Raw genomic sequence first — 22,423 nt, forward strand, 5'->3', positions numbered from 1 at the left:
CTGTGAGCATTCCTTCTGTAAATTGTTGAATGAATAAGTAAATATAGGCCTTGATTTCTAATCCCAGAGACCCCTTATGGGGATATGGCAGATCCCTGTGATGAGAGCACACGCCCACTGCCAGCCTGCCTGAGCTCAGCTTGGCTGCTTTTTGGCTGTGTGACCATGGCAAGTGCCTTGACTTCTCTGTGCCTCTGAGTCCTCATCTACAGAATGGGAGATGTTAGTCCTAGTTGTAAGGATGAAAAGGATGAGTGCAGGTGCATGGCTTAGATTCATACCTGGCCATAGCACGTGCTTTATATGCATCAGTAGTAATGTACCAGACATATCCAACATCTCACAAAATCCTCTCAAACTCCCTGCAAAGCGTCTCTTATAATTTTTATCTTACAGCTCAGACACTTGAGGTTTTGAAGGGTTTAGTAATCTGCTACAGTTTGCGTGGCAAATTTAGATTTTACTATAAAACAAAAGAAAAAGTGAGGCAGATTTGTACTCTATGACAGCATGCCATTTCTCTGGCTAGATTAGTTCTCAGTTCTAAGTCAGAGGCAGAGATGTGGATGTTCCAGAAGTCCACTCTCCTGGCCAGAGACTAACGTGCCGTTCGTGGGTCGACTGGACATTTGAAATTAGATGCTGGTGTTGGAAGGGATGAGGGAGGGGCCACTTAACTTCCAGGTTTGGGGAGGGGAGTTACTCTGCTCAGTCCGTCTCAAAGAATCAGACCCCTCTTATTTCTCAACGGCCTCAGAGGGGGAACAGCATCCTGAAAATCTCATGATCTGCTGCAGCAGAAAATACGGTCTTGACCCACCTGTGAAATATCTGAAGGTTTCCAATTTCACAACAAGTCTGTGAGCAGCCAGGCCTGGGTTGGCATAGATTGGAGAGGCAAAGAAGGTGTTTGGTTCTTTCTCTCTCTCTTTTTTTAAATTGCTGTGGCCTCTAAGCTTGAGAATACAGAGTCCCCATCCCCCGGTGTCCCCTTTCTCTCCATCAACAGTGACGAGCTGTGTCCACATTCCCTTCCTGGCACCTTCCTAAGGTATTGGGCACATAACTGTGTCTGCCTCTTTCGAGAATAAAGATTATACCCCTTATTTTTCCAAAAGGAGAGGGGTATAATTTGTGACTAAAACCAAGGTGCTCAGACTGTGAAAATATCTACTGCTTGGACTTTTCCCTGTGGATTAGAGAAGGCGTTTCTAGCTCAGACTCAGAGGAGAAAAAACTCTTCGTTTGTCAGCGAGAAGCCCTTTATGAGTGTCTCCTAGTGAGAAATGGGACCAGTGGAGCCAGGATGGGGGAAAACCAAGTCTCCTTAGTTTATTCATTGACTCTCTTTTTAGACTAGAAAATAATCACATGCTTTTGGCCAAAACCAGCCCTGGGGCAGGAATCCAGCAAAACATCATACTAATCAGGTAATCTAATTTCCAAAGAGAGACCCTAACTCAAACTCCCCCCAGCTAGCGGAGATGACAAAAAGATCAGAGAACAGAGGCCCATTGTTCCCTTGAAAAGGTCATATGGACACCGAGGAAGGTTAGGGCTTGGCCAGAGCTTCATCTGGGTTCTGTGCATGTGTGTGTGTGTCTCATATCTGTGATAGTGAGAAACACTGTATCTAGGGGAAAGGGTGCTACAAAGTGGGTGGCTTGAATAAACAGAAACTCATTCTTTCATAGTTTTAGAGACCAGAAGTCCAGAGTCAAGGATTCGCAGGACCATGCTCCCTCTGAAACCTGTAGGGGAAAATCCCTCTTTGCCTCTGTCTAGCTTCTGGGGTGGCCGTCCATCCTCAGTGCTCCTTGGCTTGCTGCTGCATCACACCAGTCTCTGCCTCTGCCATCCCATGGCCTTCTTCCTGTGTCTCTGTCTTCACATGGTGTTCTCCTTCCTGTTTTCCTCTCCTTCTTTCATAAGGACACACGTGATACTGAATTACGGGCTCACTTGATTGCATCTCCGAAGACCTTATTTCCTAATAAAGTCATGTTCACAGCTGTGGGGTTTAGGGCGTAAACAAATTTTGCGCGGACACAGTGCAACCCACTACATGTGCTTTGCTTGACTGCTGGAGAGAGGGGTCAGGGTTTTTTCTGCTAGTGTGAGGAGATGAAGAAGTTGGGGTTTTCCTGCCGATCATGAGTCCCTGGAAGGAGGAGGAAACCTCAGGTGGAGGACTTAAGCCTTGAAGGTCCTTTTTTTCAGATCTGTGTTTGCCTAAGTGGGGTCCCGAGACTAGTAGCATCAGTTGAGAACTTGTGAGAAATGCCACATTCTTAGGCCCCACCCCAGACCTATTAAATTGGAAACTCTGGGGTGAAGCCCAGCCACCTCTGTTGTAACAAGTCTTCTAGGTGGTTCTGATGCTATAGTTGAAGAACTCTTCTTTTAAATTCTTACCTTTTGTCCTCGCTGCAGTGCTTTCTAATGGGATTGCCTGTGGATGCTGGTAGATGTTTTGGGTTAAAGTAGACAGTTCTTTCGTCAAATGAGTTTGTATTGGTCTAAGTCAAACAAGTTCCTTGACTAGTTCTGAGCTTTTGATAGGCTTTATGGTCCAAACATTGACAATTTCCAGGAAGGGAAACAGTAGCATTTCCAAATTTCATTGATAAAAGAACTGTCCTTTTTGTGCAGAGTATCCCATTGGACTGGTGTTCTGTAGAGTACACACTGGGAAACACTGCTCTTATCTGCATGTGAATGCATTCAACAGACTTTTTAAGAATCACCTTCTAAGAACCAGGCCCTGTGGTGGGGGAATATATCAGTGAAGACAGTCTCCCTCTCCCTGGAACTGAGAACTTGTGCCAGGACTGGCAAACGGCAGGCCAAGTCTGCCTGGCCATCTGTTTTTTTATGGCCTGCTAACCAAGAAGGGTTTTTACATTTTTTAAAGATATGAACAAATTTTTAAATGAAGAATATTTTATGAAATGTGAAAATTAAATGAAATTCAAATTTCAGTGTCCATAAATAAAATGTTTTTGGAACACAACCACTCTCATTTGTTTACATTTTATCTCTGACCACTTTTGTTCTATGGTGACAGAGTTGGACATTTGCCAAAGAGATTTTCGGCTCTGATAGAGTCTAAAACATTCACTATCTGACCCTTTACAGAAAGTTTGCTGACTCCTGGTCTCCTGAAGCAGAGAGGCTGTGGACAAGTATTTGTGGGTGCCTTGAGTGTTCTGGAGGAGGACAGGGATCCCATGACCAAAGAGCTTTCCTCACTGATGGTGGAGCTGGAGGGGCCGTTAGGGAAGGCTTTCTGGAGAGAGATCTTAAGGATGAGTGGGAAGTCTGGAATATGACTGGGTGGAGAAGGTTGTTAAAGGAAAGAGTACATGCAAATCCACGAGTCATAAAAGAGAACCACTCATGGAAGGAACGGAAGAAAGTCCAGCATGGCTGGAGAATAAGGAAGATGAGTCCGAGAGTGGTGTCATACGTGATCAGATGCCAGGCAAGAGCCAAACATCCGGAGCGTCCTTGAAGGCCATGCTGAGGGTTTTGAACTTTACCCTGAGAGCAGTGGGGAGTCATAGAAGAGTTTAAGCACAGGAATGATATGAGTGATGGAAACTTTGAGAGATCTCTCTGGCTTAGTGTGGAGGATGAATGGGGCACTGGAGCAAGAGTGGACACACCTTATAAATAATTATGAAGCTTAGCAGTCGATCAGGAGAGAGAAGGTGAAGGTGGAGAGAAGTGTGTGGATTTGAGATGCAGAGGCTTTCTGTGAGGCTCACTGCCCTCCTGCTGGGCCCTGTGATGGCCTGAAGAACCTTCTTTCCTACGTGCTGGGCCCACATCCTGTTGGACCTGATTTATTAATAAGCATTGATTGCTTGCTGCACACCTACTGTATGTCCGTTAGGCAACAGTGCTAGATGTACAGATATATTTATGTAGAATATAAATTTATATTCTATAGGTGTAAGAATAAGAATACATATGTTTTTGTTATATATATTGATATTATATAGATGTAGATATAGATATTTATCTAGAATATATATTTATATTCTATAGATATAAGAATTAACATATATATTCCATTGAGTGTATTCTATAGACTATATATATATATTCTGTAGATGTGAAAATTAGTATCATATGACCAGGTATCTGACCTCAAGATTCTTAGTTGGGAGGAAAGATGGATACTTGAACATAATGAGGGCTAATAACCAAAGGAACAAGTAACACTGAGGGGACAGAGTAAGAGTCGAGTGGACATCACTGGGAGGTGTTAATTCTGATGAAGAGATCTGGAGAGGCTTCGTGGTGGAAGTGGTTTTAAAACAGAGTCTTGAAGAATGTGCAGGATTTGGAAAGGTGGGGAGGTGTAATTCATCCAACTGGAGCAAAGCAGTGGACTTGTGACAGTGTGAGGTGTGTACAGTGAAGGGCTCGGGGAGCAGTGTGGCTGGAATGGGTGATGATTGGAGGCTTATGGAGGGTGAAGAGGTGCTCCTGAGGCTCCTGTTCTGGCTTGGAACTTGACCCAGACTCCTGATTACTTTAATGTTCTTGCCACCTTAATCGAGGCTGTGCTGAGGCCATGAGCAGCTCTCAGGAGTGAATCGGCAGGGCAAGGGAAAGCTCTGTCTTTCTCTGATGACCAGGGGCCTTGTGTACCTCATTTCATGACCTCCCAAAGCAGGTGTAAAGGATAAAAACACATCCCCTCCCCATGACCTTGTTTACAGGCTCAACCCCTTGCTTCGAGCCCACAGAGTAAACTGTTGTATCAGCAAGTCCTCTGGGGGAGGGGGGTTCCTAGCCCATTCATTCTATGGCTGGTCTGACTGTGCTTCATCTCTGCTTCGACTTTCTTCTTCTGGGGGGTGCCTGTCCCGGCTGTGGCTCAAAACCAAGGACTTGGTCATCTGTCCTCCGTCCTTCCTTCCTTCATTCCTTCTTCTCTCCCTCCCTCCCTCCCTCCTTTTTTTCAAAACAAACAACTTTTAATTGAAGTATAGTTGATTTACAATGTTGTATTAATTTCAAGTGTACAACAAAGTGATTTAGTTTTATATATATATATATTATTTTTCAGATTCTTTTCCATTATAGTTTATTACAAGAGATTGAATGTAGTTCCCTGTGCCATACAGGTCTTTGTTGCCTATCTATTTTATATATAGTGTGTATCTATTAATCTCAAACTCCTAGTTTAACCCCCCTTCTTTCCCCTTTGGTAACCATAAGTTTTTCTACGTGAGTCTATTTCTGATTTCTGTTTTGTAAGTATGTTCATTTGTATCTTTTTTTAGATTCCATGTATAAGTGATATCATATGATATTTATCTTTCTCTGTCCAACTTCACTTAGTATGATAATCTCTAGGTCCATCCATGTTGCTGCAAATGGCATGACTTCATTCTTTTTTATGGCTGAGTAATATTCCATTGTATGTATATGTGTGTGTGTGTATATGTATGTATACATACTACATCTTCTTTATCCATTCCTCTGTCAATGGACACTTAGGTTGCTTCCATGTCTTGGCTATTGTACATAGTGCTGCAGTGAACATTGGGGTGCATGTATATTTTTGAATTAGAGTTTTCATCTTTTCCAGATATATGCCCAGGATTGGAATTGCTGGATCATATGGTAACTCTCTCCTTAGTTTTTAAAGGAACTTGCACACTGTTCTCCATAGTGGCTGCACCAACTTACATTCCCACTAACCAAGTGTAGGAGGGTTCCCTTTTCTCCACACCCTCTCTAGCATTTGTTACTTGTAGACTTTTTGATGATTCTGGCCATTCTGACTGGTGTGAGGTGGTACCTCATTGTGGTTTTGGTTTGCTTTTTTCTAGTTATTAGTGATGTTAAGCGTCTTTTCATGTGCCTTTTGGCCATCTGTATGTCTTCTTTGGAGAAATGTCTATTTAGGCTTCTGCTCATTTTTTGCTTGGGTTTTTTGCTTTTTTCTGATATTGAGATGTATGAACAGTTTGTATATTTTGGAAATTAATCACTTATCAGTCACATCGTTTGCAAATATTTTCTCAAATGATGCAGCTGACAAGAACTTTCAATGAAGTCCTTTCTGGTTCTTGGTCCTGTTGTTCAGGGCTGTGACACAGGGTTATTTGCAGTCTGAGTCTTCTGTCCTGTGCCAGAAGATACTTAATAAATGTGGGTGATGATGACAGGTCCCTTAAGAACAGTTTGGCTGATGTATTTTTAAAAGACTTCTCAAAAATTGTGAAATACAACAAATACACAGAAAGGTGTATAAAACATGAAAGTAATAAAAGTGAGTAATCATGAGAAAATTCATGTAACCAACTGGGTCAAGAAATAGAATATGCCGGTATCCCCAGAATCTTCTCCATGGGTCCCTTCTCCTTGTCTGGCTTCTCACCTTTGATGCATCAATGCTAAGAAATCCTAGTAACAACTCTCTGTCTAGCTTCTGGTCAGAAAATCAGCTGCAGAAGAAGAAAAACAGAGCCTTTGGGATTCAGGCAACCGTCTGACCTTTCTTGCAGAGCTGCCCACACAAAGGCGGTCCTGTCTCCATGAGTTCTAGGGGCCCGGCTGACAGTTGTTATGGAAACGTGGGCTCGCAGGATGCTGGCTCAGGTGATGGCCACAGCACTCAGACAGGAGCTCCCATCCTGTAGCGCTCTTCTCTCCTTGCAGTTGTTATATCCTTATAGTAGGAGGCTTCTGAGGTTTAAAAGACGCTTCCTCTCTCGTGTTACCTTTCTCCTGGTGCAGCCACACCTCAGCATGGTAGCTGGAGCACTAATGGAGGGAGAGAGTGTTGCTTTTGGTCCAGGGGAGATGGTGGGTCCTCAGGTGAGAATATAGCAGAACTAAGGGTTCAGTAATAATTCACTAACAGACTTGACTTGCAGCCTTCTGACATTGTTTGCCAACTGCTTTTTCTAGCAATGGCCTTGGGCGCCTCTCTGATTAGAGTTTGTGTCTGTGGAAGGAGGCCCATCTGAATAGGCACGAGGGGAGAAACAATTTCCATCAGAAGAGAAGGCTGAAAGGCTTTGCCCTGTCTTCCGGGAGAAAGGCATGTGTGCCTTTTGAGATTTCAATTCTTGAATCACTTCCCCCAGTAGCTCTTCAATGTTTATACTGGGTGCATCGCAAATAAGATTTGCAAATTCAGAAAATTGGGGGCATAGGGAGGGCTTCTGTGGGGAGGGAGGCCCCTGTGTTAGCGAGTATGTGGGTTGCACACACTTTCTTTTGGCTTCCTGTTGACTATTTCTGACTTCATCTTTGGGCTGGACCTGCTGCTTTGTCAAGTGTGCCCTCCTAACAGAGGTCCGGAGACAGGGAAAGGGTGTGGGTGCCCCGGGGGGTCGCAAGCCGCCACGTCCAGACACTCCGTGTGCTCTGTCTGGGTGGAAAACCTCATCTGAAGCCAGACTGAATCACACCAGTTTCTAAGACATTCTTCAACCATGTTAGGCAAAAGAGCCCCCCGCTGACATGCTGGGGTAGAAGGAAACCTGATATAATTTTGGAAAAACCTTCTCTGAGAAAGAAGGTTCTCACAGCCGCTGAGCCTCTCCCCAGTGTTCAGGGTTGGAGGGGGTCCCAGGCCACAGGGAGGAGATGGATGGGTCCAGGGGTGCCAAGGGAGAGCTGAGGCTTTGCAGTGCTGGGGTGCTCGCCTTTCCTAACTCCCAATTGAAGGAAGGAGAAGCAGTTGTCAGAACCCGACAGAAATAGAAGTCCCCTCCCCTCCCCCCGGCTGTTGAATTATTGTCATTATTTCACACTAACAGCCAGGCCAGACTCTATTGTATTTGGCTGCTGTGTTGGAAACCCAGATCCAGACTAGGGTTGTGGGAACCCAGAAGCAGGGGAGCCTGGGGTTTCAGAGCCCAGCCAGGCCTCTGAGGCCGGTACAAGCTCAGAGCACAGGGAGACAGGCTCCTCTGCAGACCCGGTGGTCTGAGCCTGGGTCCTCACGCTGGGCGGCTGGTAGCATTGCCGGGTCTTGAGTAAATCTGTATGCCTGGTCACTTGGCCATCTTCCTGCCTCCCAAGGTCTGTCTGACCTGCTAGGCCTTGGTTTCCTGAATGAGGGACATGTTCCGCATTGGGAAAGGCCGTGGGGGACGACCTCATTGTAACAGCTCTTTTGACCTGAAGCCGAAACAACATCCAAGTTCAGCAAACGGAAGAGGTAGAAAAATATTCAGTTGGTGAGGTCTATAGGCACATATTGGATTAGGTCCTAAATCGTGGTGGAAATCTTCCTGGAACGGGACAAATCCTTTTGTAAACAAGAACATTCATCTTTTTTTTGACTGACGTGCCTGGTGAGGCATGTGCTTCTCAGAAGCCCAATGACATCTACTCTTGTTTGGGATTTAGTGTTTGTATTTGAAAATGTAGCTGCTCTAAGGAGCAGCAATGTGGGAGCCAGTGCTCCCGTTCAAGCTTCAGGTCATGGAAACTGGCCTAGTTGAACCAGGACATCAGTGGTGCCGGGAAAGGGCTTGCTTTTCCAGTGCCTCCTGAGCAGACTTTTAATTTACTTGATCAGTACATAACCTGTTAATCACTTGCTGTATGCCACGCACTCTGGCTATTTAAAAAAAAATGGACCTTGACTTCGAGGAGCTTTCAGGCTGCTTGGGGCAATCTGACATGCATGGATGAAAAGGCAGCTAAGGCTGCCGGCCAGGGCCTGTGCAGTGTTGAGAGAGAGGAGTGTATTGTGGGCCCTGGAGTCGGGACAGGGGGAGCAGCGGGGGTCTGTCACCAGGAAGACGGCTTCACTGGGCCCCTGGGGTTTGATGTAGCAGGATGAAGATGGGTGGAGAGAAATGCAGAGGGCATCCCAAGGGTGGGAACCGCTGGCCCAAAGCTGTGGAGGGCCAGGTCCTTTGAGAGAAGCCTGTTGGGTGAGGCGGCTTGGGGAGGAGCAGGCAGGCCTGAAGACCAGGCCGTGGGAGTCTGAGTTGTATGCTATGGGCAGTGGGGACTGGGGAGAATTTTGAGATTCCAGAAAATGTGAACAGAGTGAAAACAAAGCAGAAGAGAACAAACCCCAGAATTCTTTCAATCACCTTTTTTTTTTTTTTTTTTTTAACATGCGCTTAAATCTCCACTATGTGCTGGCCACTGTTCCAGGCTCTGAGAATATGGAATGAGCAAATCCGGCCAAGGCCCTGCCCTCCTGGAGCTTACCCTCTAGTGGAGATTGATGGGGAATAAGCACCCCCAGGTATAATGTTTAGGCAGTGGTAATGGTTATGAGGAAGAGTGCAGCAAGCTAAGGGAATGGTTTAGGGCTGTGGTAACAGTGGCACTGTTTCTGGGGAGATTGTTTTAGGTGCTGTGCATTTCCTGCTACAGACGCAGTGAGGGTTTCAGAACTCTCAGTGAGGCTGGGAACTCAGGACCCTGTGGTGTGACCCTGAGCTGTGAAAACTGATGCATTCCCTTCTCCCCTGGTCTCTGGGCCTGTACTAGATGAGCTGTTGGAGCCCCGAGGGACCTCGTCTCCGTCCCCTGGGTCCTACCTTTCCTGGACCCAAGGCTGTCCCTGTTTGACCTGACAGACACACTCTGGGCTCCATGTAGGGGGACCTGGCTACTATGAGGATGGCCTGTCTGGGCCTTAATTTCCCCTCTGTAGCATGAGGACTAGGTGAGTGGTCCCTAGACTTTCCATGGGGCACTCAGTTAAACTTTAAAAATCATAGAGAATTTCACAGGGTTGCCAGTTGTTTATTTTGACAGGCAAGAAAGAAACCGTCAGATGCCAGCTCTACCACCATTGTCATGTCATTCAAAGGGCATGTTAATATCCAACCAAGGAGTGATGACATAATGTCAAAGAAAAGGACAGTTCTTCCCTGGGGAGGAGTGTTGGCTGTCTTTCACTGACACACATTACATTGTGCTGCTGTTTTCCATTTCCACACTCTGTCCTGGAGCAGCACTGCTGTGTGGACCACGGGACCAGAGGGCCTGAGAGCCAACCTCCCAGGATGCTTTGCTGTGGGGAGCCAGATCCTCTTCCTGATCCTCAGGTGGCGATGGGCTCCCTTCCTTTTTCTGCTTCTCCCCCTCCACTGTCTCTCTCTCTCTCTCAGTAACTCCTCTCCAGAAGTGGGGACTCTCCAAACTGTCCTGGGCTTCTTCTCAGGAAGTGGGAGAGAAGAGGAGCCCGTGATCTCCCTGACCAGATGAACTGGTCCCTCAGACATTGAAACTCTGCGTCTTCGGGTAGGATTCAGTTGTTCCCCGGTCATGTTCACATCCTTGTTTTGACTCCATCTGCCTTTTCCCCACTAACTTGAGTCATACAAGTTAGCTTGGCTGTGATTTGGAGACTTCTGCTTTTTTTTTTTTTTTTTTTTTTTAATGAAAATGAGGGTCTTGGATTTCCTATGGGTCTTAGTTATCCATATCCAGTCTGTCTTGTTTAGAAACAAAGCTGGCCACCGCTTTGGTGAAGAGGAGAGAGGTGGGGTTTGCTGTCTGGCAGATCTGAATTCCCGTCCTGATGAGCTCTTTATTAGCTGTGGGATCTTGGGTAGATCATTGTCCGAGGTCACCTAAGTGCCTACTCTGGCACTTAGTGGATAATACTATTTACTGAGCTCTCACCACCTGCTTTGCCTTCATCATCATGGTTGCTCCTCACAGAGGCTCTCTGAAGAAGGTATCTGCAAGCCCGTCGTTTGGTTGAGGACCCTGAGGCTGGATGGGGTGGAGTGACATGTGCCAGCTTGCATAGCGGGTACGAGGGGAAGCCAAGAGGCGGACTCCGGGGGCAACACCTGTGCCTCCCACCATTCTTGCACCGTCTCTCAGCCATGTGTGGGCCTACCCAGTCTCTTATATGAACAAGCTGTGTTTCCTTGCAGAGGCCCCCAACCCTTCTATGACCCTAGGCTTCTTATTGAAGGGAGGGAGTCAGCCTGCATAAGTTCTCAGGTCCCTCACAGCTCTGACCTCTACAGATCTATGACTCTGAGATGCATTTCATTAAAAAACAAACAGAAAAACAACAACACAGTTTTTTGAAGGGGTTTGAGTGCTCTCTTTGAAACAAGAACTCACACTGGGTTGCTTTCCCATACAATGCCAGATTCTTCCTACAAGGAAAAGGGATTTGTATTGAGCGTATGGGCCTGAGTGGGATTTATAAGGGCTGCTCCGCTAACCGTAGACCTTCAGAGAGCCTCAGAGCCTCAGTTGCTCATCTTAAAATGGGCATAATAGTGCCTAACTTGCAACCTTGTTAACAGGGTTAACCAAGAGAATACAAGGCATTCAGAAAGCTACATCCATTATCACTCTTTCTGTGCTTATGGTCCTGACTCAGACTTGCCTGCTATGGTTACAAGTGCTTCCTCAACTGGAAAACAAATGTGATTTTTGTCTTCTGACTGGGGCCCCTGTGATAGTTTTCTTGCATCTGTGGTTCTTGAGCCATTCTCCCAGGACAGGGCAGGCTGCCCTGCAGAATGGCAGCTCAACCGCCATGTCTTTGCAGGTGAGCAGGCAGCAGGCAGGCTTGGAACCGGCCCGGTCGCTCTGGCCGAGGGATCAGAGCTGAGGTCTCGGCTAATCCAGTTCCAAGTCTCTGAGGTCCACATAGTGAATTCTGGACTGTCACTTACATGTTCCCATTTTATTAAGCTAATTGATTGAGAAGGAGGTCTTTATTTTGCAGACGTGGTGTATTGGCTGAGATGGATGCATCAGTCCTGAAGTTTGGACTGATGGGTTGATTTACTAATTTTAAGCAGCAGATGTGGCCATTTGAGAACACGTCTCACCACGGGATATGGTGTGTAATGGGTCAGTTTATTCCCAAATTGGCACCCCTTCCTCTAGGCCATTTCTCCAACCCCCTCTCCATACATGGTTGATTATAACCAGATGTCTGTACTACAGAATTTTGTTATTCAGAAGCCATAGGGTATAAGATGGTTGTTTCAGTGCTAGTAATAGCAGCATTTTATAAGGAGATTCCATCTCTTCTTTGTACGTTTTGCCTATCCTGAGGCAGCAAGGAACAGAAAAAAAGACATGGCCTTCGGTCTTAGAAGAGGCTGGATTTAAATTTCAGCTCTGCCGCTTACAAGATGAGTGATCTTGGCAATGACCCAACCTCTCTGAGCCTCATAACATTCCTACCTTGCAGGCTTGTTCTGAGGATTAAATAAGATGGTGTAAAACTGCCAAGGAGAGAACATGGCTTGTAGAGACAAGGAGTCAAGGATTTCCTGAGAGCCAGCTGCCTCCCCTTAGTCCCCAGGGCACCGGTGAGCAGCTTAGAATGGCCCTGAGAAGGGCCAGAAAGGACCCCCATCCTCTCCCAGCATCTTACACCGCTGGGATGGTGCAAGTGCAGGACTCGCAGTCCAGATGTCAAGGTCAGGCGGTTTCAGAGCTAGACAGAACCTTGGGGAGCGTTTACACAGCCCCTTTGAGTTTGAAGCAAGGAAACCTGAGGCACAAGATGGTCATCGACTTGTTAAAGGGCACCTGGCCGTTTTCTGCTGTCACCTTTCTCCTTCCGCGGTGACCTGTGTCTTCACACACAGCACGGGGGATTCCTAGAAGTGAGAATCTGGACACTGCCCCTGGAAAGCCATAGCTAAAAATGCACGTGACGATGAGGTGTCTTAACAGGCAACACGATGGTTTTTTTTTGACATCCCAGAGCAGTTGGCTTTGTCCGAGCTTCTTTTTCAGCTCCTGCAGCCTGAATCTGTACTCGCCCTGCCCCTTCCCTGGATGTGTAGCCTGTAGTTAGCAGATGCAGTAGCTGTCGGATGGGTTCCTCTGGCACAAACCTGGTACCCCATGTGCACGTGGGGTCCCGGGGGCTGGATGAGGAAGCTGCAAGGTGCAGGGGGAGGCTCCGTCCTACAGGGAGAGGTCGGATCATCGGAACTTCCCAAGGGCAGAAACCGATTCCACCACCCGCGGACGGCAGTTCCCGGTGGGGGCCTGAGTCTTCTGGTGCCTCGTTTCCCCGTCCCTGAGTGCCAGAGTACTTATCTCCTCCCTTCTCTCCCTTTGTAGAACTCTCACTGTGAAAATCCCAGCTGGTGGTGCCCACATGCTGCTTTATTTGCTTGAGCTGCTTGAGGTAATCGGCCTAATCCCTCATACACAAGGATTATCGGTACCTGGGAGAATCCCAGGGCTGGGCCACCCTTCCAGGATATGAAAGAAGCCGTTGGGGGCAGGGGAGGACATTTTCCTCTTGGCCGATTTCGAAGGGGTCGGGGCGGCTGGAGGACCGTTTCCCAGCCGTTCGGCCTGGCGAAGACCTGAGGCAGAGGGACAGGATGGTGGCCTGCACGGAGGTCCCGGAAGCCCAACGGGTTTATAGGTGTTGATGCTCAGGCGTTTCTGGGTCTTAGGGCACAGGACGCCATCATCATTGCCATGAAATAGAGCCTCTTCTAAAAGCTAAAACAGGCCTCTGGGTTTTTACTCCGTGGAGTTCAAACGTTTTTTTCCTCAGAAAACCCCTTTACTCAGGTGCAGTCTAGCACAGAACCTTAACAGGTGAAAACTACGCAACGTAGCGGTGCTTTGATTTTCACGGGGGCCCGGGGCCTTGCCGCCTCCGCCATCCCTTGCTAACCCCCTAAGGCACTTGAGAGAACACAGCGCTGGACTCTGAGGGACAGAAAACTATGGGTTTAGCCCACTGTTTCCCCTCATTTCCCAGATGGGGACTCTGCTCACTCAGAGAGTGTTAAGCAACTGGCCAGGCCCACAAAGCGTGTGCCTGGCAAAGCCGGGGCTAGAATGCAGGCCTCCTCGCTTGCAGCCCGGAGCTCTTGGCCCTGCTACTATCCTTCTAATAGGAGACGAGGACCTCTGTACTCTTGCTTTGTGGTCCATTGAGGGCAGCTGCACGCCAGGCTGCAGGGTCGGTTTTGCTGGGTGAGAGGGGGCAGGAAGAGGCGGGGAGCTGCTGCTGGGGATGGGGTGAGGTTGGGGGTCTCGGGCAGACTGAAGCAGGCTCCGTCAATGCAGGCTCAGGAGAAACGGCTTTTTGATGTCGACCAGGGAGATTTGAGGACAAAGTGAGACCGTGAGACACCGGGGGAAGACAGGTGGAGGTTTCCGGGTCCTTCCTTTCCCCACAGCCCTCTGGAAGTTGAGCAGCCAGGAAATGCCCCAAGGCCCTGGGCAGAGAGAGGTGCAGGCCTGGGGCTCCCAAGGACGGGAGATGCTCTGGTCGCCGTCAGTGCCCCACCCCTCGGGTGCCCCAGGCCCTGCAGTCTTGGGCCAGGATTCCCTGTTAAGGATGCAGACAGCATGAGGGAAGCCGGGAAGCCATCTCCTCCTTCAGCGGCATCTGTAATAGAGAACCTCAGTGCTGAGCCAGGAGGGCTCACAGCCTGTCAATTCGACCACGTTCATTTCCCATCTGCCGCTGTGCTCCATGCAGGCTGAGCTTTGGTTCCAAGCTGGTTCTTGGTAGAGAAAAAGAACCGTGTTCCTGTGTCCTTGTTTTAACCACCCTCTTCAGGCACAGGGACCTTGAAGAAGGGTCTCTGCAGTACACGTAGTACCCAGAGGTGGGCCGAATTAAGTGTTCCTGATGGTGACAAACCTCTCCTGGGCACTTTGTGACAGCCCGTAATCCTTCTGTGGGCGTTATCCCTGGGAGGAAGTCAGCTCAGGTGCTTGTCTCCTTTTGGCGCCAGACAGAGGGGTTTAAATTCTGACTGTGTCTTCCCGGGCCAGCTGCTTAACCCCTCATCTGCAAATGAGCGCATTCGGATCCACCTCGTAGAGTCACTGGGCCGGTGCTCGGAAACGGTGGCTGGTTATTGTCATCATCTTTCCTTATTAGTAATGTTATCTATTCTAGTTACCGTGCTTGCCAGCAGTTGACTTGCCATCTGCTACAACTCTCCTTCCCTCCTTCCCTACTATTTATACTTCTATCCTCCCTCCCTCCCTCCTTCCCTCCCTCCTTCCCTCCCCCCCTCCTCCTCTCCTTTCCTCCTTCCCCCGTCCTTCCTACCTTTCCCCAAGATGTATCAAGTGCTTACTTAGTCTGAGCTCATAGCGTTTCATTGTTGAGGATACAGCAGTGAACAAAAGAGACAAAAATGTTTCCCCTCATGGAGCTTACAATCAATCAGTGATGATTAAAATGTTCAGGCTGCCAGCTGGTGGGATAAATGCTCTGGAGAAGCGTGGAGCATAGATAAGGGGTGATCGGACCGAGGAGGGGTTGGAGGGCCGGGGTGTCATGTTCAAGGGGGTGGGCAGGGAAGTGCTCACCCATACGGTGAGGATTTGAACAGAGTGCGAGGTGAGGGGGCAGCCGTGGCTGTCTGGGGGCAGGGGAGCAGCCAGTGCGATCAGCCCCAGCTTGGAGAGGGCCTGGAACATTCTGGCAGCACAAGGAGGCCAGTGCAGCTGGAGCGAGCAAGGGAGTGAGTGGGAGGCTTGTCGGATGACGGCAGGAGCAGGCAGACGGGGGTTGCACTGTGTGAAGTCTGTGACTTGTCCCTCAACTGGGATGAGAAACCCCAGGAGGGGGTCGGCATGGCAGCGACATGATCTGACTTACATTTTGAAGCGTAGCTCTCCTCCCAGGCAATCTCTGCTTAAACAACTTGCCAGATCTAACTGAAATGTAACTAAACCCGAGGCAGACTTGGAGCTTTGCAGGGAGTGGGTGGCCTCAGCAGGGATGATCAAGGTGACTCTGGAATCATCCTCCATCCCTACAGGTGTGGTGCCCGGGGTGGCCCTGGCACGTGGGGGTGAGTGAGCCCAGCTGGGCAGGAGCGGCAGAGGCTCATAGGGAGGGTGTGGCCAGCACAGCGGGCCACCTGGAAGGACTTGGCAATGCCAGCATTCTGTTTGTGCCCAGGGAGATAACCGGGCCCTGCCCAGCAAGGTGCAGGCAGGTGGGGATCTGAGAGTTGAGCCACGATGTCATCTTTGCCCACCCTTCATAAAGAAGTTGGTACTTTGAGAAAGTGCTGCCCTCCACCTTACCCCAGATTACATGGCGGGATGTATCTCTATTTACAGAAGAGGCTTTGGGAAATGAAATGACTAGTCCAAGGCCATCCAGAAAAGCTGGACTTGGGTATCTTTTGATCCTCAGAGCTCTTCCTACCACACCACAGACTTGAGGCTCCCAGTATAGTGGATCCAGTGAAGGAAGGGTGAGAGACAGGCAGCCTGGATCTGAGGAGAAGCGGTGGGGCCCCGGGGTTAGCACCGGCCTGCTCTCCCACGCTGAGCCAGGGCACCTCCCACTGCTGGGGAAAGCTGGGACGTTTGAAGATGAGACGTGTTGCCCTGTGGGGCTCCCACACCCAACCCCCATACCAGGCCAGGTGGAGGCTTCCGCATGCCCTGGGAACGCTCGGGCTCCGGATTGCAGGCTGGCGAGGCAGGGATCTGCTTGGGAGCGATGGGTTCCCTTGGGCTAGATTTGGTGGAATCATCCTCTCGGGGAGGCAAAAAGAGGGAAGAGAAAGTGAGCCAACTGGGGGTTTGTGTCTTGGCTTGGTGGTTCCCAGGTAGGCAGGGTGGCACTGGGCGTGTGACTTCCCTCCAGGCCCTCCATATTCGGGGTTGGCATCTGAAGGCATGGCTGAGGTTCCGTCTCAGGCTTTGGTCTTTGACCTGGTGCTTCGGGGGAAATGCCCAAACATCCAACAGGTATGTGTCCAACAGGACAGTGGGCACCTGGCAGGTGACTATGGTCCAGTCAGGCCTTTGGCCGCAGGGGACATAGTAGGGGCGAGGCCCTCCGTGGCCATGTCAGAAGTCACTGAGGGGGATGGGGAGAAGGCAAGAAGGGGTGAGGCCACGTGCCCAAGCCTGGCCTGTGAGAGGCTGCCCGTGTGGGCCTGCGATGGCAGGGGGCTGCCGGCCACCCTGCTCTCCGGTGTCCACGCAGCCTCCTGTACTTGCACCCTTGCCCTACAGCCCTCCCCATCCTCCAGTCCAGGCTCTGAGATTAGAGACTGTCAAGTGTTGTCCTCAGGAGGCAGCTATGGCTTCTTTTGCACAAGACTCTGGTGGGAGAGAGGGCAAGACGGAGCCTCCGGAGGGTGGCTGCGACTGGACCTCCGCTTTCCAGGACATCCCCAGGCCCCGCCCAGTCTCATCTTTTCCCTGTCCCTCCCTCCTCCTCATTCCTCTCTTCCCTCAAAGGCATCCTTTTCTCCATTTCAGAAAATCTCTGATGGTCTGTTTGAGGCTAGGGTAGCTGGAGCCTGTAACTGGTGGGGTTCTCTCTTACACTCAGGGCCAGTTCACTCGTGACACCAGGGGGAGCCTGTCTGGCCCAACTCGGGAGTCCTCCTGGCAGAGTGGCGGGATCCTTCTCTACAGTGGGAAGTGGAAGGTGTGGGGATGGATGGGCGCCCACTTTGCGGGGCACGGGAGAGAAAGCAGTGCACTGGGACCCAGGGGGCAGCCTCCCTCTGGTCCTCAGTCGCCTCATCACAATGGGAAGTTGATCTAATGGAGCGTAGAGTCAGAGGGATCTACGAGGTCACTTGGTCTAGGGATGACTCTCTGTAGGAATCCCTGCCCCCAATGTCCTGGGGCAGTGCCACACAGCTCCTGCTGGAACCTGTCCAGAAGTTGGGCGTCTTACGTCCTGGTGGGCTGTTACCTAGTTGAAGCCTCATAGCTGTTAGAATCGGTGCTCATTTATCCTCTGTTCTGTAATTATTTATCACGATGTCCCTCCCAGAGCCCCCAGTCGACGGTGCGGTTTTAACTGAATATCCTGGAGCCAACCCATCCCACAGAAGCTGTAACTACCACATCCCAAGCCCTGTGCTAAGCACTAGTGCGTTGCTTATCTCACATAAGCTTCACCACCACCTTCCTGGGGTCTGCATGCCTGTCCCCATTTTACATGGAGGAGGCTGAGCTTGTGAGCTAACACGTCCCAGGTAGCCAGCTTGTAAGTGGCAGAGCAGACCTAAGCCCAGATGGGCTTGCTGCTTCCAGCGCGAGTTCTCAGACTCTGTGTGCCTTCCCCTGAGAAATGCCTGCTCTCAGTCGGCCTGTCTGTAAAATGGGGATAATTCCACCTGCCTGTCGTATTTATTACAAGGTCTAAGCAAGATAATGCAGAGAAGGCACTTAATTTTTACTTGCTGGCCCCCAGTTCTGGCTTGGTAAATGGTGGTCAGTCGCTATTGTAATGGGCTCTGTTCCTTACCAGTCCTCCCCGCAAACCCACCCCGTGTGTCTCCAGCAAGACCACTTAACCTCTCTGGGCCTCCACCCCCTTTCTCTGGAGCAGGAGTTACACCTGCTCCCGATGAGGGTTGCTTGGCCAGAGTGAGGTCAGTGGTGCAGAGGGGCTTTCCCTCCAGGCCAAGGAGCGCTGACGTGGTGGCCTGGCATCAGGCTCTGTGATGTGCTCGCCTCCCTGCTCCCCCAGTCCTGCCCCCACAAGTAATTAATTACACTCACAACATCTTGTGTAAGCAAATAATAATGAGAGCATTATCTCCCTTTAGTCTGTGTTTTTCCTTGCCTATCGTAAAGTAATTAAAATAATGAATGACTTGTAAAACAGTAGGTAAGAGGGCTGGCGAGAGAGCCTTATCTGCCGGTATACCTCTTGTGCTCTGAATTACTGATGCAGTGAAACCACTGTGACTGGAGAGGACTCCGTGATGCCCGGCGCTTTGCATGCCGATCCCCTCCTCCAGGGTCAGCCAGGTGGCTGGGGAGCCTGCACCCACCGGATTGAGGAGCAGAGAGCTGGCTGGTCCTCCCCAGGCTGTGTCCCTGGACAGGCTCAGAAATGTCTCTGGGAGGCACCGCTCAAAAGGAGCCATAGGAGCCTCTGATTTGAGGACCTTCTCTTCGCCCTGATCTCTTGCCTGTCTGGGCTAAGGGAGAGACCAGGATTGAGCTGAGGGTTACGATCCATGTTCCATTTCACATCGGGGCAGTGATGATCAAGTCAGGTCAGAATGATTACAAGCAGTGGTGCTCGAACTGGGATTCCCAGAGCAGCAGCGGCAGCATTACCTGGGAACTTGATAGAAACGGGGGTTTGGAAGTGGGGCCCGGCACTCTGTGTTTCCACAAGTCCTCCAGGTGGTTCTGACACTGAAGTTTGAGAACCACCCCTAGAGTGTGTGCGCTTCCAGGAGAAGAGGGAGGTGGTGACACGAATTCAGGAGACATGTACTGTGTTCTAATCCGGCCAACCCCTAGGGGGCAGGCAATATTGTCCCCATCGTACAAGGGAGGGGCAGGAGACCTGCATCTACACCTTCGGTTACTGAAGGGTGCCACGCATCAGGGTCTCTTTCTCTTCCAGGACTCCCACTTGTGCAGTCTCCACGTGGCTGAGACTCGGGGCCCTAACAGGTCATTGGGACTGGCCTTAGGTGGCTTGGGCAGCTGGCTCCACAGATGTCAGCAGGCGGTCCCCAAATATGCCCACCCTGTGCCCCTGCCCCAGGCCTCCTTTTGGACTGTTGCAGCGCTGGGGGGCCCAGTACACTTGGAAATTAAACACGAGCGCCTGGTGTTACTGATGCCCCCATCAGTTTGCCCAGCCTCCCTGAGTTGGGGTGGCTGGCGGGGAAGAACCAGGCATCAGGAGCAGCTTCCCGCCTGCCTACAAGTCCCCAGGAGGATGACTCACTCAGTGCCTCCCAGCTCTCCTTTCCTCGTTCTGGCCCACCCCCTCTCAACTGCAGGTAGATTTTCACCTCTGCCTTTGGATTTTCCTCCTCACTGCAGTTCACAATGATCACCAGGGTCAGTTTGTTAATTAATTCTAGCATTTTAAATGATAAACATAATTTTGCTGGCATCTTTTTAAACATCTGTGTCTGCAAAAATATTCTCAGTGGTCATTTGAGTAGGGGCCCCGGTTACATTTAAGTTTTAGGCAATGAATGTGTTTCTAGTATAAGTATGTCCCATGCAATATTTGGGACATACTTATACTGAAAAATTATTTGTTTATTTGAACGTCAAATTTTGCCGGCAACCCCTAAGTCCAGGCTCTATAGTCAGTGAGGGGCTGACGGTCATAATCCTTTTTATTCCTTCTTTCATATTTATTGAGCCAGCCATATACTAGCCTCTCTTTTAGGCACTCAGGATTCAGCAGTTGGGGGAGACAGACTGTAAATGAAATAAGTAAGAGAATTATGGGGTGTGTTAGAAATTTTAAGTGCTTTGGAGAAAAACAAAGCAGAAAGGCAGTGCTGTCAGAAGACAGTTGGAATTTTAAAAGGGTAGCCAGAGAAGAAGTATTGAAAAGGTGATATTTGAGCAAAGATTTGAGAGAGGTGAGGGAGTAAGCCATGACCCTCCGTGGGAGATGAGTATTCTAGGCAGAGGGCACAGTGCATGCAGAAGTGTACAGTCTAGGACCCCATGTGGGGCTCAGTTACCTGATGAAGTCAGCCTTGATCCTCGAGCACATTTTTAGCTACAAAGGGGAGTTTATTTCCTCCTGTAACTAAAAAGGTCTGGCATGGATTTCAGGCACAGCTGGATCCAGGTGTTCAAATGATGACATCAGTATTTTGCCACTTCTCCTAGTTTCCTCTGTGGTGGCTTCATTCTCAGGGAAGGATTACCTTTTTTATTCTTCTAGCAAAAGTCCCAGGCTTGAGTCATACTGGGTTGGCATGGGATCACATAACCATCCTTGGCCCAATTGCTGTTGCCGGAGGGATGGACTGGTCTGATTGACCAGTCTCCATTCCTGGAGACAGTGTGGACCTTCAGTCTCTTTTGAACCCCACAGACTGAGATGAGGAGATGGGGATTTATTTTAGGAAAGTAGGGTGCATCTGTGAGAAGGGTATGAAGGCTGGGCAGGTGGAGATTACAGAATGCTGACCTCACTTCCTGTCTAGCCACTCTGTGACCCTAGACAGGATGGTTTCCTTCCTGAGTTTTATGACTTTTTTCTTTAAAATAAGAAGAGAATAATTTTATTCTTCTTTCTTTCACAAAGATATTTTAAGAGGAAACAAAGGAAAGATCCTTTTTAAAAAGATTAAAAAAAAACAATCAAAGCCATAATCCGTCCATTCTTCCCAACCCCTGTACCTTCAAACCAGTGCCCACCTCAGTGGGGGCCCGTCTAGCTTTGATTCTTTTGGGTAGGTTGTGTTTTTTAAATCCACTTGGTGGCTAGTCTCAACCCTTGTTCTGTCTGTTGCCAGGAGGCCCAGAAGATTAACAATGGCTCAAGCCAGGCGGATGGCACTCTCAAGCCAGTGGACGAAAAAGAGGAGGCGGTGGCAGCCGAGGTCGGCTGGATGACCTCCGTGAAAGACTGGGCGGGGGTGATGATATCTGCCCAGACGCTGACCGGCAGAGTCCTGGTGAGTTCACAGCTCCCTCCTCACACGAGGAAGTCTGCTGTCTGGTCCGTGATCTCTCTGTTTATGGGGATGTGATGTTTTCGCTGGGTCTTCTCCAGGCCATTGGCTATTGGGAGGTGGGGGTGAAGGGCGAGTGCTTACATGTGGTCATACGGTCATGTGGGGTCTTTGTGCACAGCTGAGCCAGTGATGTGTGGGGCATTTGCAGAGTGGGCTACTGTTTGGGGCAGAAAGGGTCTGTTGGAGAGGATGTAGAGCATTTCCTCTGCTTGCAGAAGAGGTGTGCACGTGTACACACACATGCACGCAGCGGGTCAAAGAAACGTGTGCTCAGAATTCTGCAGAGGCTCCATAAATGCCGGAGTCCAGGGAGTTCTGAGTGAGTGAGTGTGTGTGTGTGTGTATGTGTGTGTTTGGTGGCCTTCTGAGGATGTTACTGTTGTTCTCTGGCCTCCATAGTTTTCTAGTCTCCTACCCTGTGTGATCAGGATCCTGCTCCTGGTAGAAAACCTCAGTCATGCTGGTAGTGAAACTCGTTGGCAGCCCACCTGAGACTACTGGCCCCGTGTTTGGAGCGTTGCTCGTGTGACCTTACTTCTGAGGAGGCTGTCTCCTAGCCCCACCTGTAGCCTAGGCTCATCCTGCCCCAACTCTGTGCATTTCCCGCATTCTCTCCGATCTGCTAGTGTGGACCTTGGCTTCACTGACGGGCCTCCTGAGCTCCTGCTTCTTGGCAAGGCTTGTGGGTGGGACAAGCCTGTAGTGACCAACCATCCCTGTTTACCTGGGGGGCCTGGGACATGGTTCTTTTGGTGCAAAGACTAGGAAAGTTGTGGGCGAACAGGCACGAGCCGGTCACCCTGGTCAGGCCAGGTTCCTGCCGTAGGTGGGCTCCTTCCCTGGGTAGCCCTGTCCACCAGCTTTCTTGAGTCTGATCAGAGTCAAGAGTTTCCCTGAGAAGGATGTTGCATTCCAAATAACTTGTGATTCTGGAAGCTGTTTTGTATGGGCTGCCCTTCCTGGACCTGATGCTGGGGCACGGTCAC

General features: G+C 49.8%; 1 protein-coding gene across 38 annotated transcripts in view; it reads left to right on the forward strand.

Annotated features, from left to right (window-relative positions):
• The window catches only part of KCNMA1 (potassium calcium-activated channel subfamily M alpha 1), a 773,456-nt gene that overhangs the window by 199,197 nt on the left and 551,836 nt on the right, over positions 1-22,423 (forward strand). For all 38 annotated transcript variants that reach the window (XR_010838921.1, XM_067025307.1, XM_067025277.1 and 35 more), the window contains exon 2: positions 21,216-21,377. Coding sequence is in view for 37 of the 38 variants with exons in the window: in XM_067025307.1 (XP_066881408.1) it covers positions 21,216-21,377 (162 nt within the window). In the remaining variant the exon portion in view is untranslated. The remainder of the gene's footprint in view (positions 1-21,215; positions 21,378-22,423) is intronic.

This window comes from Kogia breviceps, chromosome 2, assembly GCF_026419965.1.
Source record: "Kogia breviceps isolate mKogBre1 chromosome 2, mKogBre1 haplotype 1, whole genome shotgun sequence".
NCBI classification, from domain to species: Eukaryota; Metazoa; Chordata; class Mammalia; order Artiodactyla; family Physeteridae; genus Kogia; species Kogia breviceps.